Source organism: Rhinopithecus roxellana, chromosome 5, assembly GCF_007565055.1.
Source record: "Rhinopithecus roxellana isolate Shanxi Qingling chromosome 5, ASM756505v1, whole genome shotgun sequence".
Taxonomy (NCBI): Eukaryota; Metazoa; Chordata; class Mammalia; order Primates; family Cercopithecidae; genus Rhinopithecus; species Rhinopithecus roxellana.
In genome coordinates, this window is record NC_044553.1 from 158,220,314 (window position 1) to 158,240,730 (window position 20,417).

The following is a 20,417-nucleotide window of genomic DNA, read 5'->3' on the forward strand; positions in this document are numbered from 1 at the left end:
AGTACCCGAGCCAGGGAGACAGACCCATTCAGTCCACTGCACTGCAACCTCAGAGAGCCTGTGCACAGTGTGGGGGAGCTCAGCATGGCGGCCTTCAGGGAGGGCTTCACAGAGGAGGGGACATCTCTAAGCAGGACCTGGAAGTATCAATAGGTGATTGACAATCAGCGATGGGAGTAAGGAGTAAGGTTAGCATATTCCAAAGACGTTGAAGCTCCAACGCTTGGCAGGTTCTGAAACTGGTGAACGCTTGAAAGCGCTGTTCCCTCTGCAGGATCCAGTGAGCTGGATTGCATTCAGGGGGCAGTAACCAAGCTGGTCTTGTTCATTCCTGTGGGTTTCTGGTAGGTGCTTGGTGAAGATTGCACACAATGACGGCTTCATGGACGTACCACATGTGCAGTCACACAGGGCCCCATGCTCAGAAAGGTTCACACTTGATCTCATGCTCTGAGGTCACCATCTTGAATTCTTAATATGTTTTGAACAAGTGGCCCTGCATGCTCATTCTGCACTGGGCTCTGTGAATTTTGTATGGTCCTTGCATGGATCAGTGGGTGAATGGATGAGTATAGATGGATGGTGGAAGGATGGAGGGAAGGAGGGAGAGAGGGAGGGAGGGTGGGAGGGTGGGATGGATGGATGGATGGGTGGGTAGGTTCCCCTGGGTGCCATGCCAGGCATGGCCTCACAGTTCATCTTGCATTGCAGGCGTCTGATGTCCCTCCAAGAGAACCCAGGGACAGGCCAGTGGCACTACAGTGAGATCTGCATGGGCCATGGCCAGACCTGTGAGTTCCCAGGCCTCATCAACAACTACTACCCGTACATCATCTCATTTGGGGAGGATGAGGCCGGTGAGCACTCCTGAGACCTCTCCTTGCTGGTTGCTCATGCCTGGGACTGGTCCTCCATCCTGTGGTCCTTCTGGTCTCTGATGTAGGGGAAGGACCATACAGGCCTGAAACTAGTTCCCTAGTTTCCTGGGCTCCAGACTTTGCATGTGCCTCTGTTAGAGAAGAGGGATCCCAATCTAGAGCCCAAGAGAGGGTTCTTGGATCTCACATAAGAAGGAATTGGGGGTAAGTCCATAGAGTAAAGCGAAAGTAAAGGAATAGAAGAATGGCTACTCCATAGACGGAGCAGCCCAAAGGGCTGCTGGTTGCCCAGTTTTATGGTTATTTCTTGATGATATGCTAAACAAGGAGTGGATGATTCGTGCCTCCCCTTTTTAGACCATATGGGGTCACTTCCTGACGTTGCCATGGCGTTTGTAAACTGTCACGGTGCCCGTGGGAGTGTAGCAGTGAGGACGACCAGAGGTCACTCTCGTGGCCGTCTTGGTCATGGTGGGTTTTAGCCGGCTTCTTTACTGCAAACTGTTTTATCAGCAAGGTCTGTATTTTGTGCCGACCTCCTGTCTCATCCTGTGACAGAATGCCTTAACTGTCTGGGAATGCAGCCCAGTAGGTTTCAGCCTTATTTTACCCAGCTCTTATTTAAGATGGAGTTGCTCTGGTTCATATGCCTCTGACACCTCCTCGGGCGTCTTCACCTCTCTGAGCTCCCGTTTGTTCCTATGAAAAATGGAAGTAGTGGCCCCTTTCTTCCTCTTACCCCACCTCACCCTGGGTAAGGTTGCCGTGAGTTCTAGACTAATAACACGGGTAAGCATCCATGCCCGTTAGCCGGCCAGGAAGGATCTGGAATGGTGGAAATGCAGGCAGGTGGTGGAAGAGAGCCTCCCCAGAGACCTCCCCTGGCCTGGAGTTCCTGATGGCAAATGGATTTGGGCCATTAAATGAAGCCACATAATTATTTCAAAGCGGGTGGACACAGCCTTCTTGTCGGTTAGTGGATCCTGAATCTAGGCACTTGTGTTTTCAACACTAGGGACAGAGTGGGAGGGGAGAGGAAGAGGGGCCAGTGGAGACTGGATCCTGCTCCAGCCTCCTGCCTTTGTGCTTAGCCCGAGGATTGTTCCTGGACAAAAGCCCAGGGGCCCCCAGCGGGCCCTAATGGATGCTTATTGGGGTTGCTAGGCAACGCCCGCCCAGGGGCCTTTGGAGGGGTGTCCCCTGCCCGGCTCAGTGCCCAGAGCCCCTAGGGCTGAGTCTGGGAAACCTTTGTTGAACTGTCAGAATCTGAATTTCCAAAAAGGCAGTCCCCAGCCCCCACAGCCATTCCTAAGTTTGAAAGCCCTTTCTTTTGGTCAGTAGGGGGTTAATGTGTTTTAGAAGCAGGGGTGCCCCTCCCCCACAGAGGCAGGGCCTGGAAGGAAGGTACAGTTCCCAAAAGGCCATTCCTCAGCCCTCTGACTGACACCCGAGTGTGGAAAACCAGAAGGAGGCACCAGTGAGACTGGTGGCCCAGGGACAGTTCTGGCAGCAGCCTCTGGACGGCACGGAGCCCGGAGCCCTGGGGTCCAATGCAAACAAACTTTCCCCTGCTCCCGGCTCCTGCTGCTGCTTCTCTAATTGTTCCAACACTTGCAAATTACAAAATGAGTACCTCTGCTGGCCCAGTGTGCTCCAGGGACAGTCCACACCACAGAGACCAGGAAGGTGGCTCAGTGTCCCACCAAGGGAAAACGTCCCCTTTGCCCTCTGAAAGTTCATGGAACTTTTTTCCTCCCCCCCCCCCCCCCACCCCCGAGACAGAGCTTCGCTCTTGTTGCCCATGCTGGAGTGAAGTGGTGCAATCTCGGCTCACTGCAACCTGCAGCCTCCACCTCCCAGGTTCAAGCGATTCTCATACCTCAGCCTTCCAAGTAGCTGGGATTACTGGCACGCGCCACCACACCTGGCTAATTTTTGTATTTTTTTAGTAGAGACGGAGTTTCACCATGTTGGCTAGCCTGGTCTCAAATTTCTGACCTCAGGTGACCCCAAAGTGCTGGGATTACGGGTGTGAGCCACCACACCCGGCCGAGAAATTGTCCCTTTTTATTCTCAGGTACAACAAAGTATGGGCAGCCGTGTAGAAATGTGATTGGACAAAAAGGGCCTGAGCTCATGCTGATTGAGTGGGAGAGCCAGCACAGCCTGTGTGTCTAGATTCCTCTTGGCCTCTCTGTGCTTGCATTCCTTCCTTCTGGCTAGGGGGCTCTCTCTGGAATGGGAGTCTGATGACCTGCAAATGGGTCAAACAGGTCAGATCATCTCCTCCTTCTTTATTTTAGAGGCAGAGTCTTGCTCTGTCATCCAGGCAGGAATGTGGTGGCGCCATCATGGCTCACTGCAGCCTCAAACTCCTGGGCAATCCTTCTGCCTCAGCCTCCCAAGTAGCTGGGACTACAGGCTCATGTAACTGTGCCTGGCTATTTTGTAAATAGTCTGTAGAGATGGGGTCTTGCTGTGTTGCCTAGGCAGATGTGGAACTCCTGGGCTCAAGTGATCCCCTGCCTCGGCCTCCCAAAGTGCTGGGATTACAGGCATGAACCACCATATCTGACCCAGATAATTTCTTTGTTGTTGCTGTTGTTGTTGTTGTGGGGTTTTTTGTTTGTTTGTTTGTTTTTGAGACAGGGTCTCGCTCTATCGCCTAGGCTGGAGTGCAGTGGTGTGATCTTGGTTCACTGCAGCCTCTGCCTCCCAGGTTCAAGCGATTCTCATACCTCAGCCTCCCGAGTAGCTAGGACTACAGGTGTGCACCACCATGCCTGGCTTATTTTTATATTTTTAGTAGAGATGGGGTTTCGCCATGTTGGCCAGGCTATTCTCAAACTGCTGACCTCAAGTGATCCGCACGCCTCGGCCTTCCAAAGTGCCGGGATTACAGGTGTGAGCCACCGTGCCTGGTCTCAGATAATTTCTTTATGGCCAGTTTTACAAATAAAGGTTGGGGGAGAGTTACAATAATACTTTTAGGTTCTATGACTGGCTTTGGGGGAAATGTGTGCTGGTTTCTATTATCTGCCGTGGGAAAGAGAGATTCTAGTTTCTATGACATCTCAGGGAAGAATAGGACTGAGAGACAGGAGGACAGGAGAAGGTCAGAGAAAATCTTTTGCTTTGGAGGCAGCTTCTGAGGCCTTCATTTTGGAGCATTGTTTTCTGAGTCTCAACAAGAGCCCTGGGCGGGCTTGGCAGCACCCGCGGGGGCTCCCTGTGTGTGCAGAGGGTTGGGGGCTACAGCTCCCAGCAGATCATGGCTAGAAGGGGCCTTGCAGTCTGCCTGGTCCAGCCTTGTCATTTTACCAACGGGGAAACTGCGGCTGACTATGAACGCCTGGTTATGGAGGAGGGGCACCATGCCCCACCTGGCCCCTGGACACCTCCCAGAGGGGGCCTTAAGGTTGGTTGGCCAGATGAACCAGGGAGTTCCTCAAGGGGTTGGAACAGAGGAGACCAGGGCTGCTCCTGGTGGCTCACTCCAGAAAGAGGCCCAGAGGGGAGTGGACAGCCCAAGGCTGTCTGACCAATTTAGGGCTGTGCCCATGGACTTCCCAGCAGGGACATCTCACCGGGGGACCCCCACTGCTGCAGGCTGCATCATTACCATGTGGGCCTACAGCCCCTCTCCCGACCTCCCCAGTGGGGCTGGTGCCCCTGGGTTTGGGGGTCAGGGGCGTTTGACCACTCAGCGTACTTCTTGCCTCATCCCCCAGCCCCATCACAGCTGGGTCTACCCAGGTTACACAATTTAACCCTCAAGTGCCTTCCCTTTGCATTTCCGGAGTTTCCTGTGCCTTGCTTCTCAGACCCCACCCCCATGCAGCCCTCCCTGACTGCACCTGTCCCCAGGGATATGCTTTTCTCCAACCTGTTACCAAGCTGTCTGTCTCAGCCTTTCTGTGGGGAAACCTCCCTCCCTGCTCCCAGCGCAGCTGAGCTCTCTGCTATCCTTTTACAAGGACAGAGGTATTAGCATGGCTGAACCCTCGGGATGAGTCATGTGTGGCTCATGTCTGGGCTCCCAGCCACCACGCATCCGATATTGGTGTGGGGCTGGGGCAGCAGACTTTCCTGAGTTCTGGTCCTGGCTTAACCATTCACTAGCTGTGTGACTCAGGACAAATCACTTGACTTCTCTGAGCCTCTTTATTTATTTATTTTTTTCTCAGCTGTGATGTAGGAATAATGCAGCCTGTTTTCAGGACATAGATACCCCTGGCAGCAGGGGTTGGGAGGGAGGATTGGAGTGGGAGGAGCAGGGAGAACCTACATTCCCTGAGACAGTCCTCAGCACCAGGGACTCAGAACTCTAATGGTTACATTTTCAGCGCAGCTCTGAGATGGGGAGAAGTTGAGGCTCAGAATGGGGCCATCGCATAGCTGCTGGAGATCACAGGGGGCCAAGCAGAGGGGCTAGGACCTACACTCCCAGCCATGTACTCTGCTCCTGCCTGGGAGGTCCTTGCTGTCAGTAGAGAGACACCCTGGCCTCGAGGACCTGGCAGGGCCCAAACCCCAGATGATGACCGCCATCACAGCTAGCTAATGCTGATTAGGCACACGCTCTGCGCTCTTCAATCCTTGTAACAGCCCAATGAGGTCTGCCCATTTTAGAGATGAGGAAGCTGAGGCTCAGAGAGCCACATGTGCCTGCGGGTCCCCCGGAAGCAGTCAGTTGGGGAGCTGGGCTGTAGCCCCCTCGTGTGTGCCCAGAGGTGTATGGGGCTGGGCATGAAACCCAGGTAGGTGACAGGGGTGGTGCTGGGTCACCTGGAAAAGGCAAGAGTGGAGGTCTGAGCCTGGCTGGGTCCAGGCAGAGCGCCTGACACCTGGGAGACCAGGCTCCAGAGGCCCTTGGGCACAACCCAACGCCTCACCTAGCCTCAGTTTCCCTTTCTGGGGACTGGACAGCTAGACTGAGCTGGGATGCCTCATGTGATGGCTAGCTGGGGTTGGGGTCGATTTCCAAGCCTGCGGGGAGCGGGGTGGTGAGGCGGGGCTGGCTGGGACAGTATTCTAGGTGGGGGTCTCACTGGTCACTTTGTTCTGTTCAAAGGGGAGCTGTACTTCATGTCGACAGGGGAGCCGAGTGCCACAGCTCCACGCGGGGTTGTCTACAAAATAATTGACCCGTCCAGGTGAGTCCCGGCCTCCAGGACAGGGAGCTCCTGCTCTCTGTCAGCCCTCCTAGCTCCATTGGCTTGTCCCCTCCACCTTGCCCTCAGGTGGGCACTATTAATCCCCATTTTCAGACAAGAACCCTGAGGCCCAGAGAGGGACGTGATTCGCCTCAGTTCCTCCGGCAAGGGGCAGACTCAGGATTTAGACCCGGGTCTGCACACCTCAAAGCACAGGTCTGTTAGGATAGGAGGGAGCTGGAGAGGCGACTGGGGCCTAGGGCGGAGGTTTCACTCAGCTTTCTTGCCTGGCCCGCCCTCCCTGCGTCTTCCTCCTGTCTAGCAGGCCCCTCATTCCTCATTTCCTGGGCTGCCCCTGCATTCCCACAACCCAGCCCCCAATTTGCCTCTGCGATGCCTCCCAGAAGACACCCTGATCCCTGTGTGTCCCCGCCCCATGCCTGCCCATCCTCCTGTTGTCTGTCTCACTGGGGAAAACACACTGGGGCTCCCTTCGCCGGCTCCATCTCCCCGGCTTCACTTCTAGCTGTAAGGCCAGAAGTGCCGTGCCAGGCCATGTACCAGCTCCTTCCGTGTGCAGCTTATTAAACTCTCAGCCGCTCATTTTACAGTGGTGGAAATGAGCACAAAGATACAAAGTCACGGCCCGGGGCCCAGAGCCATGGTTGGGCCCAGGCCGCTGGCTCCAGAGCCCTGCCCTAACCCCTCGGCTGTGTGCCTTAACCTCACCCTCTTCAAGTACCTTCCCCAACCCACTTTGCCCTCCAGGCCCCTGTCCAGCGCTTCCTCAGCTCTCCTCACTCAGACTTGTAGTCTCTGGGCTACACGACTAACTGTCTCCCAGCTGCTCTGGGAGTCTCAGGGCCAAGCCTGTATCTCTTCACTCTGCAGAGGCTGCCCAGATACTGCAAATGGCATGGAGCAGAGACTCAGGAATGCTTGATGAATAAATGAGTGATCAGCTTTCTAAGCTGCTTCTCAGCCCTTAGATTTTCGCATCTCTGCTGGTTTCCACAGGAGCCCGAACGTCCCTTCAACACCCGGTGCGGACATGGCTTGTGCTTATCTCTAACACAAGGCCTGAGGTTGCATTCCAAGAATCCACATATTTGGCAGACCCTAGGAGTCCCCCAGTGTGTTTACTTACCCTAAACTTTGAGACACGCCAGGTTTGGGAAAATCCTGAAACAAGCTGGCATGTTTCATGTTCTTGGGAGGCAAATGGGAGGAGCTCAAGTCCAGCCTGGGCAACAGAGGGAGACCTTGTCTCTAAAATAATTAATTACTTTTACAAAAAGAAAAATTCTAAAACACTTATTGTGCTTAAAATATTTTGCACTGGGCTCAGTGTCTCACACCTGTAATCCCAGCACATTGCAACCTCCACCTCCCAGGTTCAAGTGATTCTCCTGCCTCAGCCTCCCGAGTAGCTGGGACTACAGATGCCTGCCACAACGCCTGGCTAATGTTTGTATTTTTAGTAGAGATGGGGTTTCGCCCTGTTGGCTAGGCTGGTCTTGAACTCCTGACCTCAAGTGATCGGCCCACCTCAGCCTCCCAAAGTGCTGGGATTACAGGTGTGAGCCCCCACACCTGGACTCCACACTCTTTTTCAAAGGATGTTTCTAGTTGTTCTCCAATGCCCTTTTCCTGTTCCAGGATCCCATGTTACCTTTAGTGGTTGCATCTCCTTAGCTTGCCCTGTTTGTGGCAGCTTCTCACTTTCCTTGTTTACAGACTTTTTTTTTTTTGCTTGTTTGTTTTAAAAGCACACGTAAATTATTGACATGACTTTTTATCAGATAAAACATAATCACTTCCTCCTTCCATCCCTTCCTTCTCATTTCCATGAGGTCCTGACCATCGTTATCTATGCAGTGCCAGGATTTACAGGGTTGTATTTGGATCACACGCAGACTTGGTTCTTTTTCCTTCACTTATGCCCATTTTGTCTAAATGTTGCAAACATCACCCTCAAAAAAACCATTTCTAATGGCTGTGTGATTTTCTGCTGAGTCACTATAACTTATTCCTCGGAATTTTAGGTTATTGCCAATTTTCAGAAAAGAATGCTTCTCTGAGGAAATGTTACATATACCAAACGAGTGCCTAATTCATGCCAGATGTTGCCTTAGATCCATCATCTCTGGTTTTTCCAACACCGTTTCCCTATTGGCTTGTTGTCCCCATGTCATAGAGAGGGACGCAGCAAGACTTAGGGAGTTCTCTTGCTCACAGTCTTGTGTTAGGAGCCAGAAGTGGGCGAGATTCCTCCCTCCCGCCCTGACCCTTCTCCTCCCTTCATTCTCCTGGCTTGGAATAACTGTTTCTTTGCACCCACACGTATTACACAGAGGTCCCATTATAGAACATTTGGAAAATGAAATAAATGGGGAGTGGAGGAGGTAGGGTCAGGTCATCTCTTACTACCCACACATAACCACTATGGCGTTTTGGGGTGGACATCCTACCCTTTTGCATAACAAAGACTTTTAATGCAATTTCCTTAAGGAACAGAAGCCCCACTGGGTCTGTCGAAAGTGTGTGGATGTTCTCTGGAGGTCAGAGCAAGAAAAAACCTCGCTTTTCCTGCAGCTTTGAGAAGCGTGTGTGCCTGGTTGTGTTTCTGCAGCCTCTGGGGACAAAGACCCTTGTTTCTCTTTTGTGTCCCTCTTTGGCCAAGCCTGTCTGGAGGCCACTCCGTGTCACGTGGCTACTTCACCCCTTGGCCTTTCCACTGGAATCCTATTGAAGTCGTGGGCCCACGTGGGTCTGTCCTGGAATGGGGTCATTCCCAAAGAATCACAGATCGACGGCCAAAAACTAATTAAAACGGAATTCCATTTCCTACTGTGCCCTCAAAAATGTCAAAGGAGTCCCAATTCCTAGCCCTGGCACCCTTCTCTGCCTCTTTTGTCTCCCTGCTCTCGCAAACCCCACACGCCAAGGCCCCAAATCCCTCAGCTCTGCCTCCAGACCCAAGGCTTGCTTTCCTCACCCCTGCCCCGTCCTTTAGATGGTTCCAGGCAGAGGAATCTCTCAGATTCTGCATCATCAGAAATCCAGGAACCAGAGGGTCTGAGAGAGACCTTCCTCAAATGCTGTGGAGCTGGTGGGAGAGGGTGGCGGGCAGGAATCAGGCTGCATTTCAGGAATCTGATGGCAGGCTGGGGGAGTAGAGAGACTGGCATTTGTTCACACCCTGAGGACAGAGTCCATGCTCTGGATTAGAAGTGTCTTGGGAAACAGTAAGCCTCCAGCCCCGGTGCTATTCTGGCAGAGGCTGAGCATGCAGCCAGTGGGCTGTCATAGGGGATTTATGCCCTGGAGCTCTTAGAATCCTGGGGGCATGGAGTGGGTAGGGATGCCACAGGCCACACAGTAGGTGCATGGTAAATGGCCACCTGTTACTATCGTTGCTGTTCATGCCTGCCTCACTGCAGGAGAAAGGCAATGGCAGGGGGCATCCTCAGGGTGGGCTCCCAGGGTGAGACTGATAACCTCCTGTGTGTCATTGGCAGGCGGGCACCACCTGGCAAGTGTCAGATCCAGCCTGCTCAGGTGAAGATCAGAAGCCGCCTCATCCCCTTTATGCCCAAAGAAAGTAAGTGCCCGCCAGTGGGACACTGAGGGTCGGGGGGAGAGATCCTGCAGCCCACAACGGCTGCCTTTCCAGCCCGATGCGGATCTTACCAGCTGGACCTAGATGTCCCTCTTCAGCCCCTGTGCCTAGCACTGTGCCTGGCACACATTAGACAAGGTGATAAGGTGGATGGGACTTTTACTAAACTGGGTCTTGCTTGATTGGTCACAATTCCTTAAACCAAGAGAGAAATAGCTAGTGCCAGGCAAGGTATGCTCTGAGTTCTTGGGAGGGACAGAGAAAGAGGATGTATCTGTGTGTAAGCAAAGGAGACTGGAAGAGTTATTTGTGGGAGGGGTTAGCATGTGGGCTGGGCCTTCATAGATTGTTGACAAGCCTGATGAGGAGAGATGGCAGAGCAGGGCCACAAATGACTGCCCATGGGGCCTGGGGCTAGGGGGAAGAGGATGCCCCAGGTTGGGGCTATTCCCCTGGGCCCAAGTTACGTGGGAACAAAGACCCCATGTTGCCAGGTCTTCCAGTTCTTCAGAGAAGCAGAAAATCCCCCCATTCACTCATTCACCACGGACACGTGCCCTGCCCTGGGGATACAGCACATGGTGAGACACTGCGGTCCTCGCCTTCTCAGCCTGTTAGGTAAAACCTCCCAATTCAAAGTGTTGGCAACTAGTTCAGAATTTTAAAAATCACTCTGTGGGCCAAGGAAAATATTTCAGCAGGCCAAGTGGGCTCAGCAGGCCACCCATTGGCAGACTGGGTGTGTGTAGGGGTGGGGAGGGCAAGAAGAGAGGGAGGCTAAGCACCTGGGCAGAAGAGGTACCCGGGGTAGAGGGCGAAGGGTCTGAGCTCAGTGATTTTGGAAGTGAGTTCTGGTCGCAGTTGGTTTCAGGGCTTGGTGAGTTTTTCATTCATTCATTCATTCAGCAGTTTCTGGCACTTTTGTTAGTTACTGGCTCCACGCTGGATGCCGGAGCCACATTGAGAAGTCAGATCAGGCCCTGTTCTGGCTGGGACAGACAGAGATGTCATTTACTGTCCCAGGCCTCATGATTGAAGTGTGTGCCAGGTACCAGTGAGGACCCACCCAGAACAGTGGAGACTGGGGTCGGGGGTAGGGGTTCCTGGAGTCTGAAAAGAAGAGGAAGGGTGCACCAATGGGGGGATGCACTAAGGGGGGTGGCTCCTAGGGGAATGGCACTGAGGGAGGGTGCAGAGTGGGGGATGCACCCGGGAGGGGGTTGCACGGGGGGGGGGGTGCACCTGGGGGAGTACACCGAGGAGGGTTGGCACCAAGAGGGAGGTTCACTCAGGGATGCACTGATGGGGGTGGCAGTGCAGGCAGGGGGAACAGCGAGAGCCACAGTGGGAGAGGTGAGGCAGCCTGAGGAGCAGGAGGTGTGGGCCAGGGGCCAGGGTGCAGGGACAGGGAGCACCTTGTCCATGTCACGGTGCTCCGGGCCCTGGCCTGTGCTTGGCCTTGTGCTGAGAAGCCCTTTCTCAGCTCCCTCTCAGTGGTTTTCAAAGTGGGACTGGCGGAGGTGGGGCCGGATTAAAGAGGTCTGGCCCGGTGGTCCCAGGATCCTCCCCATGGTAACTGAACAGTCTTGGGCTGTCACACATGGCAGGGCCCAGTGCCTGGCACTGCACCCGTGTGGAGTAGGGCTGGGCACAGCAAAGTGGAGATTGAGGTCTATTCCTTGGCTGACCTGGGCCAAGCGTGTCCCCACATTCTGCAGGGACAAAGGGAACCACCTGCCTCAGCTCCCTAGCACTGATTGCACTCAGGCTCTATCGGGGGGGGGGGGGGTATAGGGGCTCTGCCTTGTTCCCCAGCCAGACAACCAGAGCACCCCCATCGTACCCGCTGTGACAGGTGCCAACCTTGGGAGCGAGGAGGAGAGATTCACCCTGACCCCAGGGATCCCTGTGCGCATCCCGTTCCCAGCCTGCTGGCCACTGGCCACCATAGACCTGCAGCAATTTTTACCCATCTGTGGGCCTCAGCTTCTTCACCCTCACAACCAAGGCCTGGAAGAAGAAACGGTGACTTGCTCTCAGAAGACTTCCCAGACACTCCTTCCTTTCTGTTGCCTTCCTGAGTTCTGAAGTGCCGGGGGCTGGCTCCCCCGCCCAACCTGGGGACTCCTAGGAAGGCCGGGCTTGGGGTAGGGAGACACAGCAACAGCAGACTGGCACAAAGCAGTTGCCAGTGTTTGCTGCATGACTGAAAAAGCCCCTGGCGCTTGAGTCCAGGCTGGCATCTTGCTGGGTCCAGGTGACCTGGGAAGCACCACTGGGAGCACAGGCAGCATCCTGTGTGATGCATTCTGGGTGTGAGTGCAGGGCAGACCCAGGACATCCTTCCCTGAGTCCGCCCTCTCCGCACAGGTTGTAGGGCAGCATAGGGTGGGCAGCAGGGCTGGACAGGGGCTCCTGGATCCCTCTGATGGCATACTCTTCCTCTGCGCAGAGTTCATCCCGAAGACACGGAGCACTGCGCGGCCTACAGCGCGGGCGCCCACCCGGGCGCCCCGCCGCAGGCGCCCCACGGTCGCTCCGCCCCCGCCCACCCCGCAGCCAGCGCGGCCCACCCAGCAGTCAGGGAGCCGGAGGGGCGGCGGGCGCCGGCGGGGGCGGCTGAACTCGGCGAACCGGGCGTTCCGGGATGGTGAGGTGCGCCTGGTACGGCCCGCGGGCCTGAGCTCTGGCAGCGGGCGCGTGGAGGTGTTCGTGGGCGGACGCTGGGGCACCGTGTGCGACGACTCCTGGAACATCAACGGCGCCGCCGTCGTGTGTCGCCAGCTGGGGTTTGCCTACGCCGTGCGCGCCGTCAAGAGCGCCGAGTTCGGCCAGGGCGGCTCGCTGCCCATTCTGCTGGACAATGTGCGTTGCGCGGGCTGGGAGCGCAACCTGCTGGAGTGCCAGCACAACGGCGTGGGCACCCATAACTGCGAGCACGACGAGGATGCGGGCGTCGTGTGCAGCCACCAGAACCCCGACCTGTAGGCAACACGCCGCTGCCCCCAGGCCATCCCGCCGGCGGGGAAGCCTGGCAGGGGCCGCTCCGCCCTGTGTGCGCCCGGCAGGTGCACACGCTTTCTAGGGTGAAGGGGGTGCGGGTGTGTGCTGTCCTGGGGACCTGTGTGAGGCGCTGCAGTGCATGTGTATCCTCCGCAGACCCAAGGCAGGAGTGTGTGTTGGCGGGGGTGTGGGCGGGGGTCATGGTCCATCATGGGCGGGAGGAGTTCCTTTCTTACCTCCAAGCATTCCAGACACCAGCAGGAACACAGCCCGGCTGTAGGACCCTGAGGAGGAAGGGCAGCCAGGCTTCGAGGACGGACATGGCCCCTGGCTTTGCTAACAGAGGCACAGCTGGCAGACTGAGGGCGGTGGGGGAAACCAGGCTTGTCCTGCCCACAGCTGGAATGGAAGGTGCCAGAACATCCGGAGGGTGGCCTGAGGAATGTGGCCCAGAGCGCATGGCCTGGTGCCCGCCCCCTTCCCCTTGACCCCCGCAGTCAGAGGCACTGGAGAGAATCGGAAGGCATCCAGTGGGGAAAGCCTTCCGGAGGCTGGGAGCAGGGTGAGCTGCAGGCCTGGGGCCCCACTGGAGGGGCAGGCTGCGTGGAGGAGCCAGCACCCGCTCAGGAAGGATGGCTGGGAGGACTGGATGACCTCCGAGGCCGTGTGCTGGAGAAGCCGCTCAACAGCATACCCAGCCCTTGTGGGTGCTCCTGGGATGGCGCCAGCCTCCTCCAACCCTGACGTCTGATTCTCTCTTGCTCTCGGGGCAGGAGCCACCCACACTAGCTGGGCAGAGCTTTCACCCTGACCCTCCAGTGAGTGGGTGGGCCTCCACTACTTTCAAAGCTGTGTTTGGGCTCTGGGGCCACCTCTGTCCTTTCCATCCCCGTCCCTGCTCAGTGTAAACCCAGGAGACCTGATTCCTCCAGCCGTACCTTGGGGCTGATCAGGCTGGGGGTTCAGTGAGACTACGGACATCTGTTCACCCAGGGCTATGCCAACAATGTGGCTGTCTACACACCACTCTCCTGCCTCCTCTCTGACCTGCGCCTGTGTGGGAGCCAGGGTGGGAACCAGGAGAAAGGGGTGAGGCCTGCCGTCTCCCACCTGCATCACAGGTGAAAGCTCCTTTGCTCCAGGGATGCTCGGGCCTGGCTCTGTGCCAGGCCGCAGAGGGGCACTAAGTGTGACTATGCTCAGCCTCGGACAGGAGCACGGGTGGGGGTGGGTAAGCTGATGAGTCACCAGGCAGTGAGGACAGGACGTGGCCCATGTCGGGGGTTGGAAGAGGTCTGGGTGGGGCACCCAAACCCAGCCGGGGGGGAAGGCTTTGGGGAGGCAGTGATGCTGTGCCAAGTTCTGGGAGCTGGCATCAGGGGTGGCCGGGCAGGCACATGGGTCAGGCACGAGTCTGGCAGGGTCTCCTAGCCGCTAGTATAGGGTCTCCTAGTTGCTAGTATAGGATCCTGGGCTGCAGCAGAAAGCTTTAGGGTCACTCTCTTGTACTCCTCATACTCAGTGCTTTACAGAAGGGGAAACTGAGGCACACAGCGGTTAGACATCTTAGGGCACCAAGCCAGGGAAGGGAGAAGCCAAGTTTGAATACAGCAGCTTAGTCTAGAGCCCCCGCACCCTAACCACTGCCTCAGCTCCACTATGCCTGCAGAGAGGGGTGTGCTGGGGCTCCTGCCTGGTGTGGGGGTGCCAGCCTGGCTGGGAAGCAGCTGTTGGGGATAGCTGGGGGCTCCTCTTGCCTGGCATGTGGCCCTGCTGCTGGCTTCCTGCTCCTTTCGGGCCTCCAGCGGCCTAGGGGTGGTTGAGTGGACGTCTTCCCGGGATGCAGGGGAGTTCTGAACTCTGATGCAGGGGGTGTTAGGAGATAGCAGGCCATTAGTGACCATCCCGGCTGAATTCCTCACTGTGCAGATGGGGAAGCGAGCTCAGGGAGGCTGAGTGTCCCAGGCCTGTTGCCAGATGAAGCCACGCTGAGACTGGAGGCCGGGGAAGGTGCAGCAAGCTTTGAGGCCCTCAAGAATGCAGCCAAACCAGGGCCCTGCTCGCCTGGCTCCAGAAGCTGTTTTGCTCAGAGATGGATTAGGAGGGTTGGCAAAGGGAGCTCTGGGTATGGCCTCAGGCCCTCCAATACTTCTCTGGGCAGTTTGGGCTTTGGCCGTGAGTCCTCCAGTCCAGGTACACTCCCTCCCCAACCTCCAACTCATCACCTTTCAGGCCCCAAACTAGGCCTGGGCTAGGCTGTCGCCTGACTTCTGGGGCCTTACTCCATGGTCCCCAGGTCAGCGGTCCCCAACCTTTTTGTCATCAGGGACAGGTTTCATGTAAGACAATTTTTCCATGGATGGGGGTTGGGGGGGATGGTTTCGGGACGAAATGTCCCACCCAGATCATCAGGCATTAGATTCTCATAAGGAGTTCACAGCCTAGATCCCTCGCATGCACAGCTCACAGTATGTTCCTATGCGGATCTAATGCTGCTGCTGATCTGACAGGAGGCAGAGCTCAGGTGGGAATGCTCGCTCCCCACACTACCCTCCCCCACTGCCGCTCACCTCCTGCTGTGTGGCCTGGTTCCTAATAGGCTGCCCATCAGTACTGGTCCTTGGCCCAGGGTTTGGGGACCCCTGCCCTAAGTAGTAATAAGAGTGGACAGCTGTTATATGTAAATACTTATTCCCCAGTGCTGGAAAGAAATAGCACTAGAACATACATTTAATTATCTCAACAAGGCAATTTTACTTTCTGCAGAAAGGGTGCTCATCACAGATGGAACAATGGCAAAAGCACACCTGAACAAAAGAGGGAAGCAATTTTTAGCCCTTACGCAGTTTGTCCCTGCTACTGTGTCCTGTGTCCATTGGCTTGAGCCAGACCGCACAATCTAAACTAAAACCCGATTGGCTGTTTAAAACTTTTCTAAATAGGTAAAAGTAATGGAAGGATAAAGGAAAAGAGGAAGTTGCTTAAGAAAGGACTTAGAAAAGTAATAATATTCCCAAATAAGGAAGGGGCCTAGGGTGCGAGCTGGGACATGCCTGCAAGCACGTCCATCACAGATATTTTGGTTAAAATACAAGGACATAGAATGTCCTATTTGCCTGTGAGCATGTCTAACAGTTACATAGGATAGGGCTTAACAAAGAGTTATTAGCATAAAGCAAGGAGGCTTGAAGGAAGTTCGTCTTTAAAATAAACTATTATTTCTTTTCTTTTTTTTTTTTTGAGACGGAGTCTCGCTCTGTCACCCAGGCTGTAGTGCAGTGGCCAGATCTCAGCTCACTGCAAGCTCCGCCTCTGGGGTTTATGCCATTCTCCTGCCTCAGCCTCCCGAGTAGCTGGGACTACAGGCGTCTGCCACCTTGCCCGGCTACTTTTTTGTATTTTTAGTAGAGACGGGGTTTCACCGTGTTAGCCAGGATGGTCTCGCTCTCCTGACCTCATGATCCGCCCGTCTCGGCCTCCCAAAGTGCTGGGATTACAGGCTTGAGCCACCGCGCCCGGCCTCTTTTTTATTATACTTTAAGTTCTAGGGTACATGTGCACAACATGCAGGTTTGTTACATATGTATACATGTGCCATGTTGGTGTGCTGCACCCATTAACTCGTCATTTACATTAGGTATATCTCTTAATGCTATCCCTCCCCCATCCCCCCACCCCAGAACAGGCCTGGGTGTGTGATGTTCCCCTTCCTGTGTCCAAGTGTTCTCATTGTTCACTTCCCACCTATGAGTGAGAACATGCGGTGTTTGGTTTTCTGTTCTTAGAAACTATTATTTCTAACACTTATGATTTATTCTTTAACAAGAAGGGAAACTTGGAAGAGGAACTTTTACTTTCTACAACAGCTGACCTCTGCTGAGTGCTTATTACATGCCACACACTGCTCCGAAAATTTAACATACCATTCACTCATGTAATCCTCGTATTAATGCACATTTACTCACGTGGAAGCCGAGTCCCAGGGCATTTGTCACTTACCAAATATCACACAGCCAAAATTTGAATTTGAGCCCAGGCAGTCCAGCTCTGGGACCCTGCTGTGGGCCTTCCTGCTGGGCATTGAAAGTCACCCCCACCCCACTGGGACACAAGTTCAGAGAAGGGCAGAGCTGGCTCCCTGTCCAGTGCTGCTTTCACTCCACCACCTACAGCTGGCCACTGAGGGAGCATTCAGAAGTGACTCTGTCCCCAGGGACTCCGATCTTGCCTTAAAGTCCTCCAGGGCCTCTGGGGATGGGGGCTGGTCTAGGCACAGCCTTCACCCTTACGCCCTCTAATCCAACCTCTAGTCAATAGCCAGGGTCAGATTCCCAGAGAGGTGCTGCCCTGCCCAGTGCCACACAGCTTAATTCTGGAGCTTCAGGGTCAATGCTACAGGGGTGGCCCAGTGTCCAGGACTGTGTTCAAGGCATCAGCCAGAGGTTACAACACCCCAGGCCCTAGACTGAGCCTAGGAGTCCCCATGTTTATACCTTAGAAATGTTTGGGAGGTTCAAGGAAGCTGGAAACCGGGTTCCAGTCCTGGCTCTGTGCCTGAGTCTCATTGCAAAACAGAGGTCGCCAGAGGATAATTGGATGAAAAATGAGGTAGCATTGCAGATGTGCATGGCATGTATACTCCAGGTTGCTTTCTGGACAGAAAGCTCAATCTGAGGCTGGTGGCATCCATGCTGGCAGCAGCCAACTGTCTACGACAGAGTGAGGAGGGGCATGCCACGTGAAGGACCAGCATCAGAATGACCTGGGAAGAAACACAATAGCAGGAGAAAGAGCTCTTCAGCCTAACATGTAGAACCCAAGTCTTCTTGTGCGGCATCTGTCCCCTCTCCCCTCCTCCCCCACTGAGAACTAGCTTTTACTGAGCACTTATTACACGCCAGCTATGTCGGGTGTGTCAGCTCATTTAATCTTGACAACAACTCCATGAGACACCCTCAATATCACTGCCCCTGTTTTTCAGATGAGGGGACAGATTCCTAGGGTGTTATGTAAGTGGTTCCCAGGGCTTTAGAGGCAGGTTTGCACCAAGGCCCATTCTCCCAGAGCCAGATCCTTCTCCTTCCCTGGGACACTGCACCTCCACCCTGCCAGGCCACCCACGTAAAGGCAGTCAATTCAGAGCCACCTCTTATGCCTGCATCTCCCCCAACAATTCCTGCTGGGAAACCACTCCCCGTATGTCATCTACACCGGTGGTTTTCAAGCTTGAGAAGAATCAAATTCTACAGGGCTGCTTAAAACACAGGTTGCTGGGTCCTGTCTCTCAGAGTTTTTGACTCAGTCTTGGTTGAGAATTTGCCGTTCTAGAAGCTCCTGGGTAATGCTGATGCTCCTGTTCTAGGGGCCATAGTCATTGTCCATACTGGTGCTATCCAATAGAAACATAATGTTAGCCAAATAGGTAATTTAAAATCTGCTAGTAGCCATGTTAAAAAAGTAAAACAGGTAAAATTAATTTTAATAATATATTTTATTTAACTCAACATATTCAAGATATTATCATTTTAATAGGTGACCCATATATCAATGACTTTTTTTTGGGGGGGGGACAGGGTCTGGCTCTGTCACCCAGGCTGGAGTGCAGTGGTCCCATCACTGCTCACTGAAGCCTTGAACTCCCAGGTTCAAGTGGTCCACCTCAGCCTCCTGAGTAGCTGAGACCACAGGCATACGCCACCATGTCGAAGCCAGTTTTTTTTTTTTTTTTTTTTCATTTTTTTAGAGAAAGGGTCTCCCTATGTTGCCCAGGCTGGTCTTGAACTACTGTTCTCAAGAGATCTATTGCCTCCACCTCCCAAAGTGCTGGGATTACAGTTGTGAGCCGCTGTGCCCGGTGACCTTTTTTTTCCATTCTTTTTTTGTATTAATCTATGAGATCTGGTGTGTATCTTACACATAGCACATCTCAGTTGGACTAGCCACATTTCAAGTACCGGATAGCCACATGTGGCCAATGGCTGCCACATTGAATAGCTTACTCCAGACCCTCCAGTGAAGGAGCAGGTGGTTGGCCACGTCTTCCAGGCAGCGCCTCCTGCTGGTGGCTGGCAGGGCTGCCCACCCAGGAAAAGGGCCTTCAGCCATGGGACCTCAAGCCTTGGTCTGCAGCCTGTGTTCCCTTACCTGATCACAGGATAACTGGGAGCATCAAATGAGGTGGTGATGGGACAGCTGTGTGCTTGGTGCCTATGGAGAAGGGAGACTGATGGCTCACAGATGGGGACACAGACTGCTCTGGAAGTGCTACTCCTGGGGTAAGCCATGGTCATGTTGAGCCAGAGCTCAGTGGTGCTGCCCGATGTGTCAGAGAACATGTATGCCCACTCCTCTCCTTAGCTGTATTTGGAGAGGTTCACCCTGACCACTGCTCCCTGATGCTGCTCTACACCTGCTTTCTGTGGGGTTCCAGGCTGGCCTGGAGCTGTTCAGGACCAGGCTCTTCCATCAAGGAACTGTGACAGTAGGTAGTCAGGCAGACATGATGAGCAAGGCAGGAGAGGGCCCTCCTCCAACCAGGAATGTCAAGCGACCATCAGGTGATGGTCAGGCAGTTGATAAACTGCTTCTCTAAAATAATTGGTTGCAGCCAGTGCCAGGAAGAGGCAGTCTCCCAACAGATAGAAACACCTGAAGCTGGTGATCGGCTTCCCGATATCTCAGGAGCTGGGCGAGTGGGCTCAAGCATGCACACTAAGGCAAAAGGGCAGCGATAAACTGGTAGATGACCTTCCTCTAGGAACAAAGGTAAGAGAAAAACACCTCAAATGAGCGTGCGCATAACTTCAGTACACACAACTGTGCATTCGGCCCCTCCCAGGTGCTGACAGGCCACGGCGCACGCAGACAGCCCGCCCCAAGGGAGGAATCAGGGAAGAAGAGAGATGCAATCCCCCGGAAGCATGCCAATCTACAAAACCCCGAGTCAAAGGTCAAGCCACGCACTTGACTCTCTCAAGTAACCTGCTTGGCCCTCTTCTAAGTATACTTTACTTCCTTTCATTCCTGCTCTAAAACTTTTAAATAAATTTTCACTCCTGCTCTAAAACTTGCCTCTCACTCTACCTTATGTCCCTCAGTAGAATTCTTTCTTCTGAGGAGGCAAGAACTTAGGCTGCTGCAGACCCGTATGGATTCGCTGCTGCTAACAGAATCATTGTTCCAGGGTTCCAGAGAGACAAGGCAAGAGAAATTCCTCTCCAGACAGTGCGATGCAATGTGTAATCTCAGGGAGCTGTTCCACAAACTGGATACTAAATGTGGTGCGGTCACATTTCTTTTCTAGCTAACCACCCCAACCCACCTTCCAGTGCGCAGGAATCCACACCCTCCTTCTTGCAGCTTCATCCTCCCTCCAAACTGCCCCCAAGCCCTGGAGCTTTCACAGCCGACAGGGGACTTGGTGGCCCCATTCCACACCTCACCCCAGCAGGGCCAGCCTGAGTTACCCGGTGCGCCTGCGGCTGCTTGTCACCGCCGCCACACGGGGGCGCCGTGGCAAGCCAACTTCCCCGAGTCCAACTGGGAGGACGGGCCAGGCGTCGGGGGGATGGACGCCCTGCTGCCCACCTGTCCAGGCTGCGGTGGCCCCAGGGGGCAGAAATCCCGCCTCCTCCGTGCTGGGCACGGCTCTTAAGGCTTGGCCCTCTCCGTCGCCCCTCAGCCCACACACCTCTAACAGCTATGTCCCATGTCCCTGGCGGGGACTGTCCCCGGCTGTACCTGGGAAGGCAGTACAAA

At 54.6% G+C, this 20,417-nt stretch overlaps 1 protein-coding gene across 4 annotated transcripts in view; it reads left to right on the forward strand.

Annotated features, from left to right (window-relative positions):
- The window catches only part of HHIPL1 (HHIP like 1), a 31,390-nt gene extending 17,705 nt beyond the window's left edge, over positions 1-13,685 (forward strand). The window contains exons 6-10 of one of the 4 annotated variants that reach the window (XM_030929724.1): positions 712-857; positions 5,953-6,034; positions 9,556-9,638; positions 11,512-11,681; positions 12,109-12,416. In XM_030929724.1, coding sequence (XP_030785584.1) covers positions 712-857; positions 5,953-6,034; positions 9,556-9,638; positions 11,512-11,681; positions 12,109-12,279 — 652 coding nt within the window. In that variant the 3' untranslated portion in view covers positions 12,280-12,416. Of the gene's footprint in view, positions 1-711; positions 858-5,952; positions 6,035-6,925; positions 6,996-9,555; positions 9,639-11,511; positions 11,682-12,108 lie in introns of those variants that run through there. The other 3 variants (XM_030929721.1, XM_030929722.1, XM_030929725.1) reach the window with 3 other exon arrangements.
- The last annotated feature ends 6,732 nt before the right edge of the window (positions 13,686-20,417 follow it).